This window comes from Furipterus horrens, unplaced genomic scaffold (assembly GCF_987537825.1).
Source record: "Furipterus horrens unplaced genomic scaffold, mFurHor1.1.pri manual_scaffold_7, whole genome shotgun sequence".
Taxonomy (NCBI): Eukaryota; Metazoa; Chordata; class Mammalia; order Chiroptera; family Furipteridae; genus Furipterus; species Furipterus horrens.
Genome location: NW_028327177.1, coordinates 13085838 through 13113163, shown reverse-complemented (window position 1 = coordinate 13113163; position 27326 = coordinate 13085838). Strand labels below are relative to the sequence as shown.

Genomic DNA, 27326 nt, shown 5'->3' with positions numbered 1-27326 from the left:
TGAAAAATGAAGCTTGACATATTGGGATATTCTGTCATGAATAAAAGAAACATTTCTAAAAAATGTTCTTTAAATTACAGTAAAATGACTGATATGTATCCTAAAGGTCTTTCTACAAAAAACCTGGTAATTTTATAATGCATAGAGAAATAAACCTTTCTCTATAAAGGCAAACACACACAAACACACACACAAATTTTAAAATGTAATGCATAATCTCCTCCCACATCAGATCACTTATTTACCTGGTCATTCCTTATCTATTTATTTATTTAATTCAAGAAGCACTTGCCAGCCACTTGTCATGTTTAGAACTGTGCTAGGCATTACAGAGTAGGGGGAAAAAAAGTCAGGGACCCTTGTGTTCAAAGAGTTTGCCATTACCATATATGAACAAGAAGGTTAACATGTAACAGGTTAAATATTCATTTCAATTTTCTACTGCTCAAAGAAGAAATTCCATGCTCAAGTACAATCATTATATCATCACAAGAGGTGTGACTGGACTGGCAGCGCTATGTAGGTGTCAGGACACTTGTAAACTGTAAAGTGCTAAACCGATGTCAGCCGGCAGTTTTTTAAAAGGTACCAAAAAAATTGTTAGTGGCTTTAAAATTCGTCAGTTTAAAAGAAGCAATTCTCTTCACCAGGTAGCTCTATATAATAAAACTACATCTTCTGTAACACACATGATTCTTACAGGGTTCTGAAATCCAACGAGCTGTGCATGGCTACTTGGATTAATTGCAGTTTCTTGGTTGCCTGCAATGGCCTCTGGAATTATGGTCGGATTCAAGACAGCTTTTTTCTCTTTTAGATTGAGAACCAATCCAAGCTCTGGCAAGGGTAAGCAGGAAGGTCTACTGAGGCCAAAAAGTGTGAAGTACAAGTCCACAGCACCACACCGTAGCCTCCAGTCATGTGAAGTACCTAAGAAGAAAAAAATAAAGAAAACTCAATAAGCACATTTAACCATACATTTTTAACTGTTCCAGAACTTGTACACAGGGAAGAAACTAAAGGTGATGATGCTTAAAAGGAGCCATCTCTTGACCTATAGGCCTCACTGGCAAGCCTGTCTGTAGACGCATCTCATCTTAGCACAGATACTTATAAATTGCTACAGGTACAATAAATGTTCCTGAATGAACTAGGGATTTGATAACTGGAAAAATGTTTTATCATCACACCAGTTTTCTTTAAAAAATGACTAACAAAAGGATATAATGAATATGTCCTTAGGAAATGATTCACACACACAACTGCAAAGGTAACTGTAAGTCTCCTACTTAGAAAAATAAATAAATAAAATAAACTGATTTTTTTTGAAAGCCACTGCTGTCTCACCAGAATTCATAAGTTTCCAAAGCTGATCTACGAGGGCTTCAGTGCATAAAGGAGACTCCATGTTCTTAGTAAATGGTGGGTTCTTAGTCAGCATGTTCAGAATCTTATGTCTGAAAAAGAACAAGTAAATTTTTGCTGACCATTAAATAAAATCAGTTGAAAATTACCTGTACTGTAGTTACTTCTTCCGATTTTATCATCTCCCCTCTGAGAGCTAGCTTTGTGTTTAAGTTTAGTTTCATTTCAAAAGGCTCCGGTTACATTCTAAATATTTACTGCTGTTTTTTCACTAAACAGTTCAGATGGGTTTGCTGTTTCTAAAATTGCTTTAGTGCACAATGAGGTCTTCAAAAACCCAACTCTGTATTCTTACCAAACTTCCCCTCCCACTTCTAAAATGAACGTTTTACGTACTCTCCTTAGGCAAGTTTACAAAAAAGTTTACCAAAAAAATGGAACAAAAAATAGGCCAAGAAGAAGCCTGCATTTGAGATAATAAAATGAATATAAACTTCACTGTTACAGGATCTCTGTAGAGCACAGGAATGTGCAGCAGCACTTAAATACAGAGACTGCAAAAAGGTTTTCTGAAAATAAGAATCAATTCATAAGGAAGTCTCCTTAAACTGGGAGTTTTTACCTTATAGTCTTCTGAAAAATAGGGCAATGTGACCAAAACAAAACCTGAAAGAGAAAATGCCCAATGCCGTGAGCAGAAGACACCACAAAGAGAGGATAGAGAAAGAAGAGAAGCAAGGAGGCTCTGACAGTAGTTTAGCGTTTAGTGAAGGAATTAAAAGCCAGGCCTAGGACGAGGGCTGGAAAGTTCAAACCTCAGAGCAATGGAATGCCTGGATATAATGGAGGAAGGAAGAAACTCCGGCTGTAATTTTTATTGATGCTAGCAAAACTTTAAAAAAGGTGGACCTGGGCATTTTTTGTGTTTAATTGTTGGTGGAAAAATACCAAATGAGATCAGTACTTGAGAAAGAGATGGGAGAAAAGTGGATTGCTAGGTTGTAGTTAAGCCACTTAATCCCTTTGGGCTTCAATTTCACGTCTGTAAAACTGGAAGTTGTGGACTCTCGCTGTTACCATCCTTTTGTGCTTTCAATTTTAAGACCATCTGAAAGACTACTGAAAGGCTATAAGAATAAATACAACTTTATGGTATTTACTCAATTCACTGCAAACTCTTTATGCCATACCAAATAATTTTGAAGGATGGTCTGGGGATATCTTTTAAACTATTACTGAAAAAGCAGTAATGGTTAGTATGTATATTACTTTTAGCAATTAAACATTTCTTTAAAAGGTTTGTTTTTCTTTAAGGTTTAGATAACAGAAGATTTTTACAATAAAATATTAAATACTCAAAGTAAAATTCAGAGGAGATAGTTTAAAGGAAGACAATGAGAATTTTATGCTTGAATTTTCAGAGATTAAACAGCATATGTTTCAGATATCTGGAATGAACCTGAAGCAAATCCTAAGAAAGCCACGGGTTTATGTCATAATGACAGCAGCAAAAACTTATTTCCCTGGACAATTTAGAATTTTCTTTGTGGGCTGGCCCAATACCATTGCAAATCACTATCTCTAGGAAATGAAGTCAAACCAAAGCCAAAAAAATGTCCAAAACCTCCCAGAAGAAAAAGCATTGGATGTCCCTTGAACTGATACACTGATCATATGCATGCCTAATTCCAAAATGAGAAGGTAATTCCATGTCATCTTTAAAATAACCTACCCAACCTGAGGGAATATAACTAGTATGTATAATGTTATATGTCAGTTATACCTCAGATAAAGGGAATAATGAGACAAGGAGAAAAGGACAGAGTTCCTATTAAAAGGAAAAAAGGAAACATAGAGAAATAAAAATAGAGACAGATGTCCCAAGACACCAAAAAATACACACATAAAATAAGTGCTATGTTAACACTTTAATGCCATTAAAGATTTTTTAAGACCTGTTGAATTTTTTAAACTGTAACTATGGGCTAGAGCAGCAATTTTCAACATTTTTCATCTTGTGGCACACACAAACTAAGTACTAAAATTCTGCAGCACACCAAAAAAAATTTTTTTTTTGCCAACCTGACAAAAAAAAAAAGAAGAGGTATAATTTTGATTCATTCACACCGGACAGCTATTGTTGTGTTGGCCGTTGTTATTATTATTATTTTTTAAAATTTGACAATCTGTGGGAAAAGGGGTCAGTGCTACTGACTAAATAGTCAGGTATTGCACGTTTAAAAAAAAATTCTTGTTGGAAACTGCTGGGTTAGATGATTTTAAATAAAGCCTAAGAGGTCCCGTACTGGAAGTAAACCACATCAATTAAGAAGAAAACATCAAAAATAATCGTGAAATATATCCTTAAATAGATTTTCACCCCAGATTATAAATAACAGAGCTCTTGAAATCTGAATGATATTAACAGTTCCACAAAAATATTTCAAAAGCAATTATCTACAGTATGTGACTCAAAATTATAAAAATTTCAAATATTACATAATTTTAGAATCTGCTAAAAATAGTCTTCAAAACACAATTCCGAGAGCTCAGAAATATGCATCTTAATGTCCGTTCTACTGATGTGAATTGAAAACATACGAGGCCCTGGCTGGTGTGGCCCAGTGGGTTGAGTGCTGGCCTGCGCACTGAAGGGTCGCCAGTTCAATTGCCAGTCAGGGCACATGCCTGGGTTGTGGGCCACCAATCATTTGCACAGCAATGTTTCTCCCTCCCTTCCCCTCTCTCTAAAAGTAAATAAATAAAATCTTTATTAAAAATGAGTACATGATAAGCTTTATTAAATTTTCTGTTCCTACTTGCTATCAGTTGGATCTTACTAGAAACTTTCAAAAACATGAGCTCTGCCAGATAGGAGATAGAAGCAGGTTTTCTGTCTATCATCTTCCATATAAATATGTACTTCAGAATGGATGATTACGAGATTTCTGTCCATGTCAACCTTGCCCTTAGTATATATCAATCACAATGACAAGTTATTTAAAATATAATTTAGATCACAAATGAAGAACTATGAGATATTAACAGCAAAACTTTGTATAAAGGACATTTATGTAATAAGCATCACTTAAAACACTGAAATAGGTGACTTAACCAAAAGCTCACTCCTATACCTCAGTCTCTGCCAAGAGCTAAAATGTCTCATGTGAATTCCTGAGGCCCAGATGCAGCTCAGTGAGGTCAGAAGGCAGTTTATTCGTGACTTTTTAGAAGAAAACTACTTGCCAACTGATGGGGAAAGATGAGCAAGACAGTTCACGTCTAGCTCGGTGTTCTCGTTTCTAGTTGGAATGACTATAGCCTACGTTACTTTCCAACTTTCAAATTTTATTTTATAAAATCATATTAAAATGAACAAAAATTTAAGTGTCTACTATGTCCAAAGAAAGACAAAAATGGTAAAAAATGTAATCCCATTTGAATACACCATAAACATCCTGCTTTGCGAAAGAAAGCAGCAGAAAACACTAGAAGGGCATACAAAAATAAAAATAACCCCAAGTCTATTTAAGAAAAATTAAGATTTTATATGAGATAGAAAGGAACAAACGGAATACACCAAAACATTGTTCTTAATCACTTCTAAAGTAAATTAAATCAAAATCACTTCTAAAGTAAATTAAATCAATCAGTAGAGGTCTCATAATTTTGGATATACAAGGATCTTCCAGCTGCATTACAAACTATTACATAAGCTTCCCTTTAAGTTACAATAGAAATCATATGTAAAATTACAGGAAATAAATTTTACTTATTAACAATGTATTTTGAAAAAGGCCTTCCAAAGGCAAATTGAATAAAAAAGTCAAAAAAGGGCACGATAAATGCATAACATACTCCTATGTTTTCAAAAATAACAGACTTATTCCATGTATAACTTCTAAAATTTTCAATTTACTTTAGGACTTACAAAAAAAATTATAGCACAAAAACTAACCTTACATAGGGTACAGGGTCATCCTGAATCATATTAAGTAGCCATTGCAGTTCTTCATAACTCCTGTCCACTGAAAAGAAAAATAAAGAAATCTGTTGCTGCAATTATAACAAGTCAAACAAGTGATAGGCAAGGAGCTTACACTTGATATTGAGGACTCTGCCTTAGCTAGACTTCCAATCAGAGTTGAAGGCTGTAGACAAGTTCCTCATATATATATTTTTTAACATAACAGGCCACTTTGTAAATTTTATAAGTATTATGCTATACGTAGCCAAAACATGAAACAAAACCAAGTGTATATTTTTCACTGCAGTTCAAATCAATAGCAAATGCAACATAAAGCAAATTATAATTTATTGAGCCCTAAATTAGAGATGATTAACTCTAAATGAACAAAATGTGTTTAAATAAAATTGTTTCTAGATGCTTAAATCAAATTATAGAGATGTCTGATCCTCAATGATCCTTCAACTGTATTATAAAATGAATTGTTTTTGCCTGAGAAGTTTCTTTCATTTAAGACCAAAGAACAGCCTTTACTTTTTGACATAATATAAAAGGCAATTAAAAAATAAAAGTGATATAAATATAACTGACCAATAAAATGACTCATTAGCTGTTTCCATTCACCTTTTCAACAAGTTTTGCTGTTATGACTTAAAAAGCTTTATTTTCAGAATTTTATTTCTAATATTTTCCATTTTTTTATTTTCAAATTATCTAAAATTCATGGATCACATTTAAAAAATATAATTAATTTATTTTTAGAGAGATGGGAAAAGAAGGGGAAAGAGGGAGAGAAACATTGATGTGTGAGAGAGACATCAACCAGTTGCCTCCTGTACACCCCGACCTGGGTACCTGGTCCGTCACCCAGGCATGAGCCCTGACTGGGAATCAAACTGGCTTCCCTTTGGTTGGCAGGCCGGCACTCAACCCACTGAGACACAACAGCCAGGGCTCATGGATGACATTTAAACACCTCTCAATTAAATTATACTTATTTAGTGTTCTTTGGGAAATCATAATATTCATATTGTATTTCATTTCAGAGAGTACTAATTCATGAAACCTTCATATTTATGTGACAATGAACATCATATACTTTGGGAAAGATGACTGAGAATACTGGCATGTTTAATGTACCCCAAAACTTCTAAATTTCATGAACTGATAAAATCTCAAAACAAAACTGAAGACTGACAGAGAATTACATAGTTTTCCTGCCAAGAAATTCATTTTAAAAAAATGGTTATTTTCACTATAATTTCTTAAAAGTTTATTTTAACCCTCCATAAAAAGAACAAATGACAGTCCTTTTTGAACTTAGACCAACATACATATTATACACACTATATTGACCTTACCCTTTTATAATTCCTAACTATAAATAAGTATTTCTATTGAAATTTATAAAAGGTAAAAATTTGAGTATATTTCCCTCTATTTAACATGTAAAAATTAATCAATATCTACTAAAGAACGTCCCTCACCCCTTGTCTTTCCACAGTCAGATGAGAAATTCAAAATACTTTAACTTCCTTACTCTTCTCATATTTTAGTGCTATGATCTGATAATTTCAGATGTAGATTAATTTACATATTTCTTATATTTGCAACCCCCCCAGAGGTTTTATTTAATTTATTGGAGTGACATTGGTTAATAAATTATATAGGTTTCAATTCTATTTATAAACTTCTATAATACATCATCTGCATGTTGTATTGTGTGCTCTCCACCCCAAGTCAAGTCTCCTTCCATCACCATTTGTCCCCCTTTACCCTCTCTACCTCCCCCCCAACTCCCCCTTCCCTCTAGTCATCACCATGCTGCTGTCTGTGTATATGAGGTGTTTAACTTGGCTTCATCCCTTCACCTTCTTAAGAATGATTTTTGAAATCTCCATTAACTTTAAAAACCATATTAACAAATATTTAAGCTTAACTCTTTATTTTACAGGCATGGTTGTTGATCACTGCTTTGCATTTCACACTTTGCTCTTTAGCTATTACTTTGATTCATTTCCAGATCAGCTGAAAATTATCTTTGGGAACTTGATTATTTAAAATGTTCCCTAGGAGCACTGGCTGGTGTGGCTCAGTGGACTGAGCGCTGACCTGTGCACTGAAAGGTCGCTGGTTTGATTCCTGGGTTTCAGGCTGGGCCCCCAGCTGTGGGGTTCAAGAGGAATCTCTTGTACCTCTTACACATCAATGTTTCTCTCCCTTTCTTTCTCCCACCCTTTCCCCCTCTCTAAAAATTAAATAAATAAAATCTTTAAAAAAATAAAATAAAATGTTACATAGGAGATGTACTTCTTGCCTTCAAGAATCTTAAATCAAAACTTCCCTTAGACATTATATTAGCTATTGGTTTCCTTTTGAACTCTTCATATTCTGAAAAAGTCACGGGTCACATTCATTATTCTCATACCTTCTATAGTAACTAGGCTCTGATATTCCTAGGAACTTACACCTTTTTTTGCTTAACCTTAAAAATTTTAATTTCATCAGACTAGCTTAGGTCAGTTTCATTTACACCCTATCAAAGTATTCTATTACTTCTTAGATTATTGCTTTTCTTCCACCAGCTCCATTCTTCATGACTTTTTTTTAAAACATTTTTATCTCCTTATTTCTCCTCTGTATTTCTGAAAATGTTTTGACTATGTAGTTTTTGCTTACTTATTTATGGCTTTTTTTTTCAACTTTTTAAAGCCCTGCCTAATCCCCTTAATGAAGCTCCTGTTTATGTCTCTTGCTCTACTTTCACAGATACAAATTTCTGACAGGAGCAAGATGCTTTCTTTCTTTCTCGTTTTTTTTTTTTTTTTAAGATTTTATTTGTTTTTAGAGAGAGGGGAAGGAGAGAGGGAGAAAGAAAGGGAGAAAAACATCAATGTGTGGTTGCCTCCTGCAAGCCCGCAACTGGTGACCTGGCCCACAACCTAGGCATGTGCCCTGACTGGGAACTGAACTGGCGACCCTTTGATTTGCAGGCTGTCGCTCAGTCCACTGAGCCACACCAGCCAGGGCGCAAGATGTTTTCTTGAATCCTTCTTGTATATAGTTAGAAATTTGAAATTTCACAAAAAGCAACTTCTATTTCTTAAAATAACACATAATTAAAGCTATAAGAATGGTCTACTGACTTCTTGGGAAGCCCCAAGATATCTACTTATTAATTTTATTATTCCCCTTCACTTATCAATTTTTATAAGAATTCTTCATTAAACAAAAATCTGTGCGTCAAGAATTTAAAATTAAAATATCTGTACTGTATGTAATAAGAAAACCCCAATAACGGAGACTGGATTTAAATGGTAAATATTCCTTTCTAAGATGATGTAAACATACACTTCTAAAGCATTACCTTTCGTATAATCAACAACTGCTTCCAAAGCTGCTACCCTAATGTCCACAAAGTGGCCATATTCTGCGTAAGATTTAAAAAGAGCTGGATCGCTTGGCACATGTCCATTCTTCTGAAGCACTCGTATGGCTCTCAAACAACTAGGAAAATAGATTTACAGTTAAATGGTTTGATTAAAGTATTTTGAATCAAACTTGTTTGCTAGGCATTAGAAATTAATCCATAACAGTAAACTGAAAAATTGATCTGCTTTGAATCTACCTTTTAATTTTGTATCATTAAATTTTTGCAATGATCATAAAAATGAGAAGTATATAAATGTTATCAAAGGAAAACAAATTTTAAAACTTCTTTGAAAATTCAGTTTCAGGTATCATTATATTTAGTGTTTTCTCCAAAAGTTTTAGTTACACAGTTTAGTAAATAATAAATGTGGAAGGTTAAATTGTTCATAATATTTGAAACAGTGACTCGACTTTCTTTTTAGCAAACTCCTAAAGAGATAGAACTTTTTGATAATCATACGCAAAGAAGTTGAAAGATGCAAAAAGTCATCTTAAAAGTATCTAACAGAAAGATGCTTATACTATATCTAATGAGATAAAATATTATGCAGACATCAAAAATAATGCTTTCGAAAAATTTCTGATAACATGAGGTTATAGTATAAGCAGAATACAAAAACTATATATACAATGTATGTCCACTAATTAAAAATTTATATTTTATAAGAGAAAGAAAATTAGAAGGCCAGTCTCCAAAACAGTACAGTAATAATTTATCTGTGGATGACAGAATCATAGGATTTTAATTTTCTCCTTTAACTTTACTATATTTCCCAGTTTTCTATGAGCATAAATTTCTCTTAAACTTATAAAAATAACTTTAAAGAAAATGTAAAGAATCATCATACCTGACAGTGATGGTGTGTCTGTAACTTGGAAGGAGCTTTTCCATATTCAGAAACCTGGTGATTTCTTCAAGAATGAGTCGCACATCCGGATTTAAGTTATCTAAAGTTCGAACTTCATTATTCACACTGACTGCAGGCGTAACAGAGTTGGCGAGAGCATCAATCATTTCTGCACGATAATAGTTATCTGAAAACTAAGGCAAAAAATAATTATAAAAGGATACAATATGCATACTTCCGTTCAGAAAGTAATAAAATAAAATATTTATAATCTAAGAACATAATTTATCTGAAAACATAAGTTGGTAAGTATTCATCTCGGTCCTTTACGCAGAGTCACACATTAGGAAAAAAGTGAGATACATGAATTAGAAATACAACAAGGTTTTACAGAAAGTATCCAGCTACTTAATATGAAAAACAGAGACATTTATTGAACAAGATACAAGATACAAGAAACACTGTACATAGGACAATGACGCCTCAGTCCCCTTCAAAGTAGGCATCAGGGGACCTCACAGAGTCCCAATCCCTATCAGCTGCCCCATCAGATTTTCCTGAGTCTTGTTGACAGTCTGAAATCTCTTCCCTTTCAAAGGTGATTTAGTTTTGGGAAAGGTCAGAAGTCCCAGGGTGCCAAATCTGGCTGTAGGGGACTGAGTCATTTACCTGACTTGATGTTTTGCCAAAAAAACTCTGCATGAGACGTGATGCGTGAGCGGGCATATTATCGCGATGAAGCTGCTGATAACCACCAGTTGTCCATAGCTACATCTTTCAACAGAGAACACTGAAGTAGGACTCCTTATTCATTGTTTGGCCTGGAGGGGCATACTCGTGATGGACAACACCTTCCCAATCAAAAAACACAGTTAACACGGTCTTGATCTTACTGCAGCTCTGGCACACCTTCTTTGGGCGTGGAGAACCAGGCAACTTCCATTGGGATGACTGGGCCTTCCTTTCTGGTTCATAGTCGTAGACCCACGACTCATCTCCAGTTATATAGCCTTCTTGAGGGAATCTGATTCATTGGTAGCTGTTTAAATCAAGTCATTAACAACTGCAGTACAATGTTCTTTCTGCTCTGGTAGCAGAAACCATGGAATGAATTTTGCCATGAAATGTTTCATGCCAAGATCCTGCATCAAAATTTCAGTCACAGTAGTTTTTGGAATCCCCAGATCAGTTTCTAGTTCTCACACCGTCAGTTGCTGATCTTTGTTGATTGCAGCTTGTATACAACATTCTCGGGTGTTCAGATTATTGCAGGCCTTCCAGAACGTGGATCAGTTTCAACAAATCCTTGACCACCTTTGAAGCATCTGTGCCACACTTCTTTTTTGTGCTGCACTCATTGCATTGTCCCCGAAAGCCTTCTATCACCTGAATAGTTTCCATGGAGAAATGTTCAAGCTTAGTGCAAACTCTGATGCAGATTTGTTGCTCTACTTGCTCAGTCGTTTTTTAATGTGACGACAACACAGTGCACATGCTCACTCAACAGTGTCTATCATCCCCACTGACTCGTACAGTGAAGTCAGCATTGTTAACACACACACACTCCAGTCCGCTCTCCTTGGCTGCCAGGTTACATTGAGGTCGTGCAAACGGTTCTCGTTATAATAACAATGGCTCGACTTTTTCCAGACAGACCTCGTATATTAGTTCATTCAATAAATACTCCATGAAAGGCACTCTTTTAGTATCCTAACCAGATTCCCCTAAAAGGATGACCACAGTTCACAAATCTTGCTTGTAATACAGAGCTTCAAATCAGCTATTTAGTGCTCTACTCTCATACGTACACATATAACCCAAAGATCACCAGATATTTTTAAAAAGTACCAACATAAAAAAGACCAGAACAAACAAAGAGAAAAAGGTGACTTGAAAGAAATAGTGTGCGAGGAAAAAAGAAAACTGGCAGGGGAGAAAAATCCAAAACTATTGTTAATGTTGTCTGAGAAATAACCAATGAGATGTCTTCCAAGAGCAAAACATTTTAAAAAGAGAAATACGAAGAGAATCAGAATCAAAGTGAACTATAAAATTTTTTTTAAATTCCTGAAATTTTGAGCAAAAAGAGACCAAAAATAGGAAGAAAAGGACAAGGAAATTAGGGGGGATGGTCTAGAAGACATAACATAGGAATAAGTGGAGTTTCTAGCAAAAGCAGAGAAAATGGAAAAGGAGATCATAAAAAAATTTTCCTAAATCCATATCCCATTCAACTCCCAGAGAAGTAATTTATTGAAAGGCAATCTAGGTGTGGCTTGACTTAAACTCAGGAAATCAGATACTCTAGCCTGGTTATTTGAACATGCAGCATATGAGTTAAGTCTACCAGCAACAAAAACTGCCAGGGAGAGAAGAGGAATACCTGCCCCTTTTGGCTTCCAGTGTGGAGGCAGAACCTCACATTCATTGACACACATGACAATAGAGCTCCCTAAAGATTCCTATGTTCAGATACTGAGCAGGAAAAAAAATACAGCACACAACAAACAAACAAAACCAACGAAAAACTATTCCACAAGTGCACACTTTGGATCAAAACATTTATAGGTTTTCTTTAAGTATTTTTATAGTTTCATTGTTACCTCTGTTAACTACTTTGCCAACAAAGCAAAAGCTCCTTTATTTAACCACTGTTTCTGACCTAAGTTTGTGGATCACAAAATGAACTCAAATATTAAAAAGGAGATGGGGGTGTGGGTAAAGTAGGAAAACCGAATGATTTAACATTTACCCCTAAGACTACATCCAATTCTCACAGATACTGTAACCCTACTTGGACAAGCTAGATTATCTGATAACAAATAAGGTGAAATAACTTGAAACATGGCATCTAATAGCTGTTTGCTAAATAAACGAATAAATTCATATAATGGTTTTTAAAAAAGTCAAATTCATCAATAAACAAGTTATCCCAAGAGGGAACTGTTTTCTGGGTATCAGAATTCACCAAAACAATTTTTAGCTGGCTCCCCAAAATCTAACACACTAATATCTCCACGTTACGACAGGTATAAGGAACATTTAAAAACCAGCTAATCTTGGTTTTCATCAACTGGTTATTATAATAAATCATGTTTACATGCTTCTAACTCTAGAAATTTCAAGTACCATGGACGATTTCACAGTCTAAATATTTCTTTAAAAACAAAATATCACTGGATAGTTTTATAATATTCATTAAGGTACCTTACCTTATTTTTTCTGTTGTCATTGTACTTGATTAAGTCTAAAATAAATGTTAAGACTTCTTTGGGACAAAGGTTGTGGACATCTCTCAATAGAGCCATTGCAACTGGCATAGTCTACAGAAAAAAAAAAAAATTAAGCATGAAATTCAACTCTTTCACTGATACAATTAATTGAATTCAGTGCATGTAGGAAAAGGGTTACTCTAGAATTGACACAGGTATCTGGATGGAGCCTAACCCCCTAACTCCCACCCCTTCCTACTCAGAACATGCCACAAACATTCTAACAGAAGAGCTGAGCAGGACACCAAGGGGAGGGCTGGGTGCACTCTGCAGCCCACATGACTTTGTCTTTTATTTGTCAGAGGAAACACGTCATGTAAGTTACATAAATTCAGTTCTGGGTTTTTCAGTAAAGATATGGGGCTTTAACATTAGATAAACCATTATTCAACTCCTACTCTACTATCTACTAAGACGGGCTATGTCAGCTAGTTGCTTCCTAAGCAGGAGCCTCACAACCCTTTTCGGGATTAAATGACATAGTGGCTGGAGGCACACAGTTCAACCATCGGTCGAGAAGACGCGGATGGTCCAATACCATCCCATCTCTGCTTAAGAAGCAATGGTAAATTATCTGAAATCCAGCGTAACTTTCCTCTTCTTAAATTTTCACAGGCAACTTTTCTAAGGTGGTAGAAACCTGACTCAGAAAAGGGCAGGTTGTTATCTTTTCTGAAATGTACCTCCCAGCAGTGTCCTGCCTACTACCAACACCTTCAGAATTCACTCCATCTTCTGTTTTAGATTTACTGGCCCCCATGAAATATGTCATCCCTCCCTCTCCAATGCTTGCTTTATCTGTGCCAAACAGACGTCAAGTTTTTCCTCCCTCTATCCAAAACAAAACAAGCCCCAAACGGCCTGTCCTCAGCCCTGCGTCACGCTGAACATGCCTCCTTTCTCATACTCCCCACCCCCAAACCAGGAGAATAAAACAGGCTTCCTTAGTTTTTCTACTTCAGCTTCACTCTTCCTTCCATTCCATTCTCGTTCATCTAATCTCTGCCTTCATTATTACGAAATTACTCAAAAAATGTTACAAATGACTTGCAAATGCTAACCCCCCACCATTCTCACATCCCTTCCTGCAACAGGGACTCCATCATGCCACCACTTTCTACATTACCATTCCCAGAAAACCTACTATGTGATAAACAGAATCTAAAATACTTCACATGCGTATCTTATTTCATTCTAAAACAGATAAATTTTACAATTGCGTAAACAGAGGCCAAGAGGGTTACGAAACTGTCTTCGTGCAAACTGCTAGCGAGTAGCAGGGCTGAGTGCTGCTTTGCCTCTGACTCAGAAACGCTGTTCACATTCTAGAAGGACTCACCCATACCACCACCCCCCATGGAGCCAACCCCAGATTCAAATTATCCATTTCTCGTTACTTCAGTATTAATGTGGCTAGTGAGTTCCTTTCCTACCCCTCATAAAATCAATGAGCAATCACTTAATCAAAATTTTGGAAAAAAATTTTAAGAACAAAAAAGAACAAAGGCCCAACCTTTTAGAAGAAAGCAAACACATTTATTACTTGACTAATCTCCAAGTAAAACCGAGATATACAGATAGCGGCATAAAACAATTATAAGAAATTTGGGAGGTAAACTGTACCTTCTGTAGAAAATAACTTTGAAAGCTCATAAAGTTGTTTGTCTTCACAATGTTTGGACAAGTTTTACAACAAAACATCCTAGTAAAGAGCGACTTCATGGCAGGCGGTCCTGTCCATGTGCTCACCATTGAATTTGCAATCTGCGAACAATCAGAAAACAAAGTAATTTCCATCACCACAGCACACGTATTTTTAAATAAATAAAACCGCTTTCTAAAAGTTAGCAATGCAATTGGGTTAGTTTTCAACTTCAATTCTCATAAATTTAATTCATTTTAGCCTTCCATTATCATTTCTAAGAATCCGTACAAATTCACCCTGCCAAATTCTTATATACATTTATAATTATTTTCTACAAGTAAATTTCTAAATTGGAGCATTCTTTATGTTAAGAAAACATATTTGCAAAAGGCTTCTATTTTAAATAAGTTTATATTTGTCTATTTAGGTGGATGTAATTCTAGAATTTTAAATTTATCAGCTAGAAACATCACCAAGGATTTTAAAGAAGGTTTTAAAATCTACCCTAATTGAAAAACAAACCAAGTACCGCGATACCATTTAAGACTGTAAGAGTGCTTACAAAAAAATGTATTCTGCCACTGATACCTTTAGTGCATATAAAAATCATTCTAAAAAGAAAACTATAATTAACTTTAAACAACATAATTTTATGGATCTGCTAAGAATCTAGCATGCAAAAATCACAAAGATCTTTATAAAAGCAATGAAATTGTATCTTTAGCAGATGATTAACAAAGAAAGTAATCCTTTCCCTCACATACCTGAGTCAAGTGTAGAAATCAGAAATCCAACTACTCACTAGTGACGATTAAAGAAAAAACAAATCTAAAGCATAATGATCTGGTGGAATGTTGGACAAATGAATTCAGCAGTGAGGAAGGCAAGAAAGTCACTAAATGGAAATGAACCTATTATCAAGATGCTTTTTCAATACCTGGAACCCAGTATTTCTGGCCAAATTTTTGTCTGCGTTTTCTGGTTTTCATTTTACCTTCAGGTTTTTTGTTTTTTGTTTTTTTTGCATCTAAAGAAAATATATAGTCTTCTTAATAAATTAACTTTCCTAGTATGTTAAATTACAGAACCTAGCATTCTAAATTACATATTACTAACACTGATTACTAAGCTCAAACTAACATGAAACAATCACCCCAGTGGGATAATTAAGATGAACTGATTTCATGTACTTTAATGTAAAACCAAGGAATTTCTTACCAAATATATTCTTTGCTTAAAAATGTAGTTGTCAAGTTAATACAATGGTGAAAAATGCTCTTTGGTTTTAAAATCTGACTCATTACCTATTTTCAGGTCAAACATCTTTCTTTCAAATCAGTCTTGCTAAAAAGCTTTTTAGGGACCAGCTACCAAGTAAAATCAGACTCTGGTGAATTTTAATTCGTTTACAGAGTTTTAGTTTTTACATGCATGGAAGCTCACCTTCGCAAGGCAGAAGCAAGCTGCCATCCTCACTCGGTAGAAACACTGCTCCTGCTCCAGGATGTCGGTGAGGGCCAGCCGCGACGCCGGCGTGGGGAACTTCTCCAAGGCCGAGATGGACTCCTGCTGCGCCACGACGTCCCTCTCGTAGCGGAGCTGGTACTGCCACATAAAGTCGGCCTGCTCAAACTCTACTTTCCTCAGTACGGACATGTCAGGGTCTATCCTTATCCACAGCAGAGGGGAGTCGGCGCTGGAAGGAAACACAATATTCCGCTGTGTTCATTTTTAAAAATTTTACATATGCCTAAAATAAAAACAAAGCACTTACTAACCAGCTTCTCCTCTACATGTGGTATTCAAGACTGCCTGGGATTTTATGTATTCATTTTTTTAAATGACACTGACAACTTTATCATTATGTTTAATATATTTCAACTTCATTACAATGTCTATCTACACCAATCTTGCAGAAAAGATCTCCAAGGAGAGTAACAAAATAATTCCATCTGAAATTATTAATTTGGGACTTTGACTTGTGATTACATGATGTGAAAAGGGGAATGAGACCAAGTTTCTTCACTTTACTTCCTGTAGCCAGATAACTGACTAAGGTTTTAAGTGTCATCCCTTACTGGATATCAATCTGTGACTAAGAAATGAATTAATTTACTACTTTATTTTGTTCAACTGATTTTAATACTTTATTTTATAATGCTAGACTTATGACCTTTCAAACAGCAAGTTCTGAAATCATAGTTCAGAGGCATATCACAAGATTATGCACATAATATCTCCAAGTAAGAAGCACACTTTTAAAAAATCTAGTCCATGTCAACACTTTTATCAAAGGAACACCACCTGAAGTAGTAACTCAATTTATCAAATACCACTGGGTGCTCACTATAGTCAAATCACATATGAAAAAACTGTAAAAATGGCACATAAACAGCAATGATATTTTGCAACCAAGTTAGTTCATTGCAATGCTTTATAAAAAATATACAGGTACAATATGGACAAAAAGTTTCAGCTACATAATATTTAAAAATGAAATTGTCAATAAATAATACCACATAAAAATTTTAAATAATGATATTTAAATTGTGTTTTGCAAGCACAGGAAGCCTTCAAGTACCCTGAAGCCTTGTCCAAGGACAAAGAGCAGGGGTATCACCTGAGAGTTCATTAAGAACATGCCTATCAGGACCCCCTAGTGCGGTGCTGGATCAGAAACTGCATTCTAAGGTCCCCCAGCGATTGACACGTATGTTCTAGTTGGAGCAGCACTGGTCTAGAAGTCAGCAAAGGCGCAAGAAAGATGCCTAAGTCCAGGCTGGGCCCACTTCAAAACCACCCTGTAGTTACTCCTCATTTCACCGGGGCCAGGGTGGATTTACTCTTCTCTCTTTGATTATTTCCCTGGGGTAACACTGGTTAATCCCATTATGTAACTTCCAGGTGTATGACTTTATAATACAGTATCTGCTTACCCCACTGTGTGCTCACCACCCAAAGCCAAGTCTCCTTCTGTCACCACGTATTTGACTCCCTCCACCGTCTTCCTCCTCCCCAACTCTCCTTCGCCTCTGGTAACCACCATATTGTTATCTGTGTCTAGAAGTCTGTTTGTTTTGTTTGGTAATTTGTTGCTTTTTGTTTTATATCCCATATATAAATAAAATCATATGATTCTTGTCCTTTTCTACCTGACTTACATCACTTAGCATGATACTCTAAAGATCCACCCATATTGTTAAAAATGGCAATATTTCATCTTGTCTATGGCTGAGTAGTATTCCACTGTATATGATTTTATGTAAGATTTATTTTTAGCATAAGGTTACACTGCCTTTCAAAAGCTTAAAAAGCACTGATTTCAGGACATTTATATACTTTATGATATACATATCAAGAGAAATGAGAACGCAGAAAATATTATGTCCTTAAACTTAAGTAACTAACTTACTCCATTGCAGAAAGATCCATATCTACCTCTTCTCCATTCATCAGTGGAATTTTTTTCTTCTTATTCCTACATTTAAGAAAAAGTAAATTTTAAACTGTGACATTTCCAGTTCTAAAAGGAAATGAAGAGCAGCCAAAGTTCAAGTTATGAAATTTTTTAATTGTTTTTCAATTACAGTTGTCTCATTTTTCCCCCATTGCTCCCCCCCTCAGCCCACTCCCTCTCCCTCAGTCAGTCCCCACCCCGTTGTCCGTGTCCATGTGTCATTTAGACGTGGCCTTTGACAAGACCCTTCCCCTACTTATTTCACGCAACACTGAAAGATATCCTAAGGAAGAAGGAATAGTAAATGTAACAGAACTTAATCACAATAAAATCTATTTTGAAGCTGAAAGAATGAAGTAAATGATATTGAAATGTCTAATTAAAGTTTAACAAAAAAGTATATAATTAAATGTCAACTCAAAACATATTTCTAAGAACTGGTAGCTATAGTTTATGTAGAAAAGATAGAGAGAGCTATCAATAAAAAAAGAAAAAAATCCTGTATTAAAAAAAGAAAATAGAACCAGGCCTGAACTGAGACATGAATAATTCTGAACATATGCTGTATGTGCAGGTACTGTCCTGTATGAAGTGGTTAACTACGAAACATCTTACCTGTACTAACCAATATGTACAAGGTTTAAGACAAGCTGAAACAAAAGCAAGTGGAATCATGCAAACTACTCTTGAGCCATAAAATCTGCGGGACAACAAACTAACGACTTGGGTGAGGATGAATAAAATAAGAACAGAGAATAGTCTGCCTGTGTTCCTCACACAAAATATCCAAATGACATACTGTTAATATAGAGAAAAAACAAAACTGAGAAAATGCTATAGGAGGGTAGCAATCAGATGGTCCCAATATCAAAGGTAGAAAGGATAAAAAGAAAGGGAGATTTCACTCTAAACATGAAAGAATTTTCACTGAGGAAAAATGATCACTGGGAGATCTCAGAATCAAGTTCCCTGGAGACCATCAAAATCAACATTCTCATGTCTGAAATAATGTAAATGTAATCATGAGTTTAGACTTCTACTCCTGAAATTTTGATTATTACTACACAGTACTCCAGCAAAGCACACAAATTTTTCTCATCTTTCACTATTCAGAGTACATGGCTGCGTTTAAGAAAATGAGAAAGAAAAATTATTACATAAAGGATGAACTGTTGGGCATTTTCTAAGTAAAACGGCACCGTGCCTATGAACGACAGTAAAAACTTCTGCAAGGGCACGGGGGTAGAGGAGGAAGGGGAAGGACACATAGTATAGAGAATGCGGGGGCTTTTCATGACATATGTACTCAGCCCCTCCCTTTATATTCACTGATCATTTCTCCAATAGTACCTATAGATATTAATCAAATGAGACTAATAAGAATGAAACTAAGCAATTTGCCTTGAATTTTTCCTGGCTCCAAAAACTCAAATTTCCATTCCACCTCCCCATGCCACTACAAAATAAGGATTTGCAAACCTATTGAAAACTGATTTAATTTTAAGGATAAAAACAGAAAGCAAATAATGTTTGGTAATATTAACTTGAATTAAAATGGAGGGGAAAAGATACTAGATAACATGTTCTCTACCTACAATTTTAGGTACACATTAGGAGTTTTTTTGAAGATTTTATTTATTTTAGAGAGAGGGGTAGGGAGGGAGAAAGAGAGAAACAGATGTGAGAGAGAAACATCAACTGGGGCCCTGGCCCACACCCAGGCATGTGCCCTGACTGGGAATTGAACTGGCGACCCTTTGGTTCACAGGCTGGCACTCAATCCACTGAGCCACACCAGCCAGGGCTACATTAGGATTTTATTTTGGCATTTCAATCTGTAAGACTTACGATTTAACTATGAACTTTAATTTATAATTAAAATTCAATGCTTACCTTCTGCTTTTGGAATGGCAGGGTATATCATGTTTAAGGCTGTTTTCTTCAATTTGCAATGTGTGATTGAAGGATCCATCTAACTCCTGCACTGTCACTTTAAGTGGCCCCTTTAAAAAGAAATATAATGTTCATAGATAGTGCTGGAAGAATACCAGTATGTGTTCTTACCTGTGTAGGTACATAAATCAAGATATAAAATAACACTGTACAAGATGTGTAACTGCAGAAAAGGAAAGGCGATTGGTGCCAATGGAAGGGAGAACTGGGAGAATCTGTATTCCCTGAAATCTCCATCTGTATCCTGGCTTCCCATAACCAACACCTGGTATTTGCTTAATATCGTTCTTTGCAAACAAAATCTCATTATGAAATTTCTAACCAGATCTGCCACCCATAAGCCCTTTCTATATAGTAATGGGGAGAAAGCAATGCAAAAGGTCATTTTGGAAAAAAAATTACCACATATTTCTGAGTTCCAGGAGATGTATAATCTTGTTTTATTTCTAATTCCAAGACATTTCGTTTTCTATTAAATGCAAAACTTCCATAAAATTTTACCACTCCACTCTGGTCTCTGAAGAATTGTAAAGGAATTTCTGCATACTGAAATGAATATATACTAAACAAATTATTTATAGTGACAGTAATAATTTTCAAATCCATTCCCATCAGTTCAAAGCTTGAAAAGCATGCTTCATTGTGAAGCAGGTGGCAAAGTAGTCAAAATTCTTGTGAAAAATGTTTCCCCAGATTTAAAAAGAATTTCTGAAACATTAGGAAATTTGTGTTTTGAAAGAAGTAAAACCACTCAACTGGGCTATTAATATAACGAAAGGAGAAAATGTAAAAACTTTGTAAAAAGTTCCAAGACACAACTCAAGTTGTGCCAACTTCTAACCACATCTACAAGTCACAGACCACTGAATCTTACAAGTGACCCCACATGCCTGTCCTGATGAATTATTTACCTCCCCTACCATCAAGCTTGTTGCTGTACTTAATCTAAAAACTATTTCAAAATATGCCAAATTTTATAAATAGTACAGGTGTGTGTCTGTATGTGTGTGTGTGTGTATGTGTGTGTGTGTGTGTGAGATAGCTCAATGATTAGTAAGCACTTTACAGGAAATGATTTATAGTACCTGGTTATTTTTACCATTACTTAGAATTATAAATGGTTCTTGCCTCCCTTCATCCCCCAAATCCCTCTTCTTCCTCCTCCTCCTTACACACATAACCTTATTCCCTTCCCCCATTTGTTAAACTGTTATTTAAAGGATACACCCACTGCTTTATTAAAGGCTGAATGTCTTTGCCAGAGACATTTGAGATGGATTTCAAAAACCCAGACGTGGAAACCAACATCTGACTCCACATATGTGACTGGAACTTCTGAGAGGAAGCAGTACTAGCCAAACTTAGCAGTTTATTGAAAACCTGTAAGGATAAAGTGTTACATAGTAACTTCATGTCATTTAGTAATATAATATACTTTGCTTTCAATACTAAACCACCTTGCAATATAACTTTATTTTAGTCAACTATGGAAGACAATAATTTCACATCTCACTATATAGATTGTTCTAAAGACTATCAACAGTAGAAGCATGCAAAAATTTAAACAGCCAGAATAAACATTCTTCCTCTAAATATAATTGAATTTTAATAATGTCTTGGTCAAACACCAAATAGTTTACAAGAATTATAATAATAATAATATACAATACCTATAATATATTATGCTACGAACTTTACAGAGAAACTAAACATTATTCATTTAAGAAGTTGAGGGGATTTATACCACTCAAGAAAGTCAACTGGCTCCTGTTAGACCACCTCCAATTTAATTTTTGTTCTTTACTCTAAAAGCAAGGTGAAGGACAAAAGAATTAAAGAAACTTAATTTTAGAGCAAACTGAAAAAGAGTACTAAAAAGCTGTTTTTTGCTTACCTCTAAGAATGTCATTAGCAGAAAAGAAATAGCTGAACATTTAGAATACATCTGGTTTCTACTACCTCAACTATTACTCCTCAATGACCTACACCAGAACTGGCTTAAAATATATCACAGAATTTAGCCATAGAAAAAATAAGCATCTTTTAAATAAGTTTGCCTTTTCCTACTGAAAACATTTCTAAATAGCACTTCATCCTTAATATTCTAAATAATGTCAAACACAAAATTATAGGCATAAATAGGCTTTACATTCACCTTCATAATAACCATATACTAAACGAGTCAAGTATTGATACTCATTCTATATCTGAGGAAACAAACAAAAAGCATGGGGCTAAGTGAGCTTACAGCTAATGACGAATAGAACGCCACCTTACCCAGATATCTGGCCCTGTTTCACAATAGTACTCAGATGACACACAAACAGAATGGTTGAGTTCTTAACTTTAATACTTACTTGTAGCATAAATTCCATACTGATTCTGTTTTCAATCAATCTCATCACAAGGTGAGCTTTACACTGAAACATAGTGTAGTATTCCCAGGACAGAGTATGTGGATGCTTTATTGAAAAGTGCAGATGGGATGCTGGACTAAACAAATAAACAGATTTACTTAACAAACTTGAATATTAAGTAAACAGTAAATTTCATGGCCACATCAAGACAATAAATACGAAATCTCATAAGAATACCGTAGTAATTTTCTTAGTATGAGAGCACTAGGAAGACTACAAAACACACAAACACAAACACGTGCGCACGCACACGCATGCGCGCACACACACACACAAACAAAATCAAGATGAACTACATGTCTAACACACAAACAGTTATAAAAATACTAAAAACAAAGGAAAATATTTCTTTCCATGATTTTGGGGTGAAAAATTTTTTCCAAAAACTTAAAATCAAATCAAATCTGGAGGACATAAAAACCAGATTGAGTATGCAAAAAGTTTTAAATTCTGACATGAAGATCATCTGTAAATTAAAAGAAAGGTCAAGTCTAGTGGAAGCTATGAAAGACATATATGAACATTTAAGATGTCTACAACTTTTCACTATTTCAAATAATACTGTAGTGATTATCTTTTTACACATGTGCAAGTATTTTGTATGGCAAACACTTAAAAGTAAAATTTCTATATAACACACCTAGAACTGGTGAATCTAAAAATTACCCATTAAAAATTTTTGATTGATACCAACAAATTACCCTTCAAGATCACTGTACCAAACTATACTCTTATAACCAATGTATAAGAGTAGTCATTATACTTCCTTAAAAATGTAGCATATTGAAATTTAAAATATTTATCAATTTGGTATTTAAATAATTACTTTTATATTTCACTATTACTTCTAAGCTTATAAGATTTATAAGCTTATGAGCTTTAGCAATACATAGAAATATGGAAAAAGTTAAATAAATTCCAAGGTATAATGGAATACTATGTAGCTCTTAAACGGAACAAAAGTTAATATATAATGCTTGCCAAAATATATAGATATGGTTAATATTTTTAAAAGTACACAGTAATATACATATGACTGAATTAATTTTACAAATGTCATATATGCATAAAGGCAAAAAAAGGGCCACATATTGAAGGACAATACACCAAATTTATAATCATGGTTATCCCCAAGAAGAGGTTTCAGTGGGAGTGAGGGGTGGCAAAAAAGGTCTAAAAAGGATCTTTTACTTTTCACTCCACACAGTTCTAAACCGTTGTGTTCTTAATTTCTTCAAGAGCATTATTCATGTGCTGCTTTTATACATAAATAAATTTTAAAACTTAAGCATACAACAAGAACTAAATAAAGGGACAGAACCAAGGTAAAAGCTCCCTGTGCGAACAATACTCTCACACCGAAAGCGCTAATCATATCCTGGGGAGCTGCCATGTAGCAGGCGCCGGGGGAAGAACGTGAAAGGAACTGACGCTCACTGAGTGAGCATGTGCTGTGGTGAAGCTTTACTTCAAATAACCCTCACAACCAACCTGACTGAGATGGATCACAGATCATCACTGTCACACATTAAAACACACACACATACACTCGCTCTGAAACGTTATGCAATTTTCTTAGATCACAAAAGTTAATGATAAAAACTCCAAGTTTCTCTAACTCCAAATTCCTATGCTTTTCCACTAACTGAATCTTGTCTCAATGACCTTAACAAAAAAGGTCACTGGTTATACAATTTCAAGTTTCTAACTTTTGTTGTGCTTTTAGATACTTAGGCAACCTGGTTAATTCTATCAGCCTCATCTGAGAAACCAGTTTAAAATGCAAAATAAAATTTACAGGGTTACAAAGAAAGCCAATGACATAAAATACAGTTATCAAAATATTTTTAAAATTATGATATACCTATATATGTGCTAGTTTATCAATGCATTAAATAATAAGATCTAGCTAGTATTGGTCTACTGTAGTCATTTTGAGGAAATGATGAGTGCGAAAAATATTTGAACATAGCTGCTAACAACTATAATGTGTCAAGAAAATATCCATGTCTATTTTGACAAAGTCACAGCATTGTCTGTTGCCTACATAACTAAAAAAATGTAAGATTTCACTTTATGCTTAGTGAAAATATAAAAAATTTCCCATCCAATTTAATCCACATTCCCTTTAGGAATCCATGGACCTTAGGACAAATAAGCATCCCTGCTAGCACCATTATTTTGTTTTACGTGGCTGTCTCCTTTGCAATGATTTGCTAAAAAACAGAAAAAGAGTAAGAGAAAGAAAGATGAGAGAAGGAAATGAAAGGAAAAAAGGAAAGAGTAAATAAGTATCTAGATAGGTGAAGATTCAAATAAATAGGTATAGGTATGATGTCTTGATACTATAATTATAAATTATTAATAAACTATTAATAAATTATTATTATCAGAATAGAGAAAAGCAGTAAAAATCATAGTGAAGTGGTTAAAAGCCAGGTTTCCATTATTTTCAATATGTAAGAGTATAATATAGTAGCATTAAAAAATATGGAAAAAAGAAACACATTGTATTTTTTAAGTCTTTTTTAAACACTGAAATCCATTTATAGCCATCACACGCAATAAAAACAGCACTGAGAGTAGAAATGAGATGACCAGTGTCTGTGGCCTCAATATTATTATCTACTATTATTACTATCCCCTTGGTCTGTGTGGGCCTCAGCACCATAGAAATTATCCTAAAAGGCTGATCCCATAAAACAAGGTTTATAGTATCATCTTTGAACAATAAACATACTTATCCTTCTCTTTGCCTCCACCAAATATGGGATGCAGTAAAACTCCACCAGTTTTCAGTTCATATGCCACTATTTTGTCCAGCTCCTAAAAAAATATAAAAATTGGAGTCTGTGAAAAAAAATTTTACATATGAATTTAAAACTGAAGTGCAATTTCTCATTTCTTCGTATAAGAATGTAAATTTATTAAAATCAATTAAATGTATTTGGAGAGTAGTTTACATTTTCATAGAAAAGAACAGCACACAGCTGGCTGAATGACAGAGCCTAAAAGGCCTCGTCTACTTTGTGACCTCAGGGTTGGCCAGTAGCTGCCAGCTTCTCCTAATGGATCTTCCCGACCTCTCTAACTGGTTTTCCAAGTTTATTTCTTGGAGAATTTAGGCAAGTAAAAAGAAATGAGGATAAAATTATGTCAAATGTTAACAATTTTTAAAAGATTTTATTTATTTTTTTAGAGAGAGGGAAGGAAGGGAGAAATAGAGGGAGAGAAACATCATTCAGTTGGTTGCCTCCTGCACACCCCAACTGGGGACCTGGCCCACAACCCAGGCATGTGCCCTGACTGGGAATTAAACCGGTGACCCTTCGGTTCACAGGCCAGAACTCAATCCACTGAGCCACAGCAGCCAGGACAGGAATTAACATTTTAACTTCTTCCAGTCTTCTCCAATATGACATACATCAAAGTTAAAAAAAAAAAAGACAACACAACCGTGCTAGAAATTCATGACTAGTTTAAATAACATACAAGCAGAATAGAGAGAAAAGTAGTAAAAATCATAGAGAAGTGGTTAAAAGCCAGGTCTAAATCCTGGCTCTACTACTTACTAGCTGTGTAACTTTGGCCAAATAACTTAACCTCTCTGTGCCTGTTTCCTCATCTGTAAAATGGGGATAATAACAGAGTAGTTAGGACGATTAAGATAGTTAACATTTATAAAATGTTTGTAATAGTGCCCAAAACATGGTAAGTGCTCTATGTCATTTCCCTTCATTAATAGTTTTTGAAATGAAGAATGAACTATTCAGTTCTAGATGTAGAAATTCTTTCACAGTTCTAAATGTTTGAAATCCTTTACAATTACCTTTGGCTTACTTACTCCAGACCTAGAGGATGAAGGTACATAAAGTGAGAAAAGGGAGAAGGTGGAGGGGTCTACTTAATAAGGATATTAAAGGCTAAAATTTCTCCACCTGAGAAGAAAGCAGCTAAGCATGATATGATTAAAATGTATATGTACATGAATAGACTGGGCTAGGCAAAGTACAGCTGATTTTTTTCTTCTGGGCCAAATCTTTAAATTATAGGAAAAAGAGTAACAATGACAGGAGCATAAATGCAATGAAAAGCGAGCCAGCATACAATAAGCACTTACTATGTAGAAGGCACCATGCGTATTACATGTATGATGTTTCATAATCCCCATCCATGGGGCATGTACTAATACTACTCTCCTTACACAGATGAGGCTTGGAAAGATTAACCAAAGTAACAAAGCTTGTAAATGTATGAGGAGGGCTGAAGAGCAATCTGACTCCACAACATGGGCTCTAAGTCTAAAGAAGTTTAGGAAACAGAGAGATACAATAAAAATGACAAGTGGGAATGTATCCAATGACTAACTTGATGTTTAAGAAGCTTAAACAGTCTCTTACACAGCAGAAAAGTTTTCAGAGGCCAACAGTGACAATGGAAACCAGAAAAAATAGACCATTGATCTTTCTCAGGACAGTGATTCTCAGTTTACTGGAAAAAACTTAAGAGACTTTGAATGACAATTAGTATTCTACAGTTATTATAAATAAAGGACATGCAACTTGGAAATCAGGAGAACACTAGCACGTCTTACTGACTTCTAAGTGGATAACGGCTCTAGCTGTTTTTACCTCTTTAATCCAATGGCGGTATTCATTAACACCAAAAGTTTTTTTCATCCAAAGTCCGTAAATATAGCCTGAAATTCCCTTCAGTACCCATTCATCAGACCTAAGCAAAGAGTAAAAATATGAACCTTTAAGCATAAAAGTTCTTCAGATAAGACTGAGGTAACAGGTGTCATGTGTACTTCTCTGCCTTCTTAAAGAAAATGAAAGTTATTAACAAATTATCTGGCTTCCCCACGTCTTCCAGCTGAACTCTACTCGTCCATTCCGTGTACCTCCTTCGCACCTGGCTTTACCTTGAGCCGCAGGACTGCTCACGGGTACTGTGCCTGGTCTGTGCTC

The 27326-nt window shown here is 35.1% G+C and overlaps 1 protein-coding gene across 2 annotated transcripts in view; it reads right to left on the bottom strand.

Annotated features, from left to right (window-relative positions):
• TAF2 (TATA-box binding protein associated factor 2) overlaps nucleotides 1-27326 on the bottom strand; it is a 59356-nt gene that overhangs the window by 13317 nt on the left and 18713 nt on the right. For both annotated transcript variants that reach the window (XM_090283417.1, XM_090283418.1), the window contains exons 9-23: nucleotides 26988-27087; nucleotides 25097-25182; nucleotides 22297-22432; nucleotides 21165-21319; nucleotides 20342-20456; nucleotides 19880-19989; nucleotides 17942-18007; nucleotides 15973-16225; nucleotides 14508-14648; nucleotides 12825-12935; nucleotides 9613-9806; nucleotides 8700-8839; nucleotides 5324-5393; nucleotides 1348-1457; nucleotides 701-930 (exon numbers count right to left, since the gene is read on the bottom strand). In XM_090283417.1, the coding sequence (XP_090139543.1) occupies nucleotides 701-930; nucleotides 1348-1457; nucleotides 5324-5393; nucleotides 8700-8839; nucleotides 9613-9806; nucleotides 12825-12935; nucleotides 14508-14648; nucleotides 15973-16225; nucleotides 17942-18007; nucleotides 19880-19989; nucleotides 20342-20456; nucleotides 21165-21319; nucleotides 22297-22432; nucleotides 25097-25182; nucleotides 26988-27087 (2017 nt within the window). The remainder of the gene's footprint in view (nucleotides 1-700; nucleotides 931-1347; nucleotides 1458-5323; nucleotides 5394-8699; nucleotides 8840-9612; nucleotides 9807-12824; nucleotides 12936-14507; nucleotides 14649-15972; nucleotides 16226-17941; nucleotides 18008-19879; nucleotides 19990-20341; nucleotides 20457-21164; nucleotides 21320-22296; nucleotides 22433-25096; nucleotides 25183-26987; nucleotides 27088-27326) is intronic.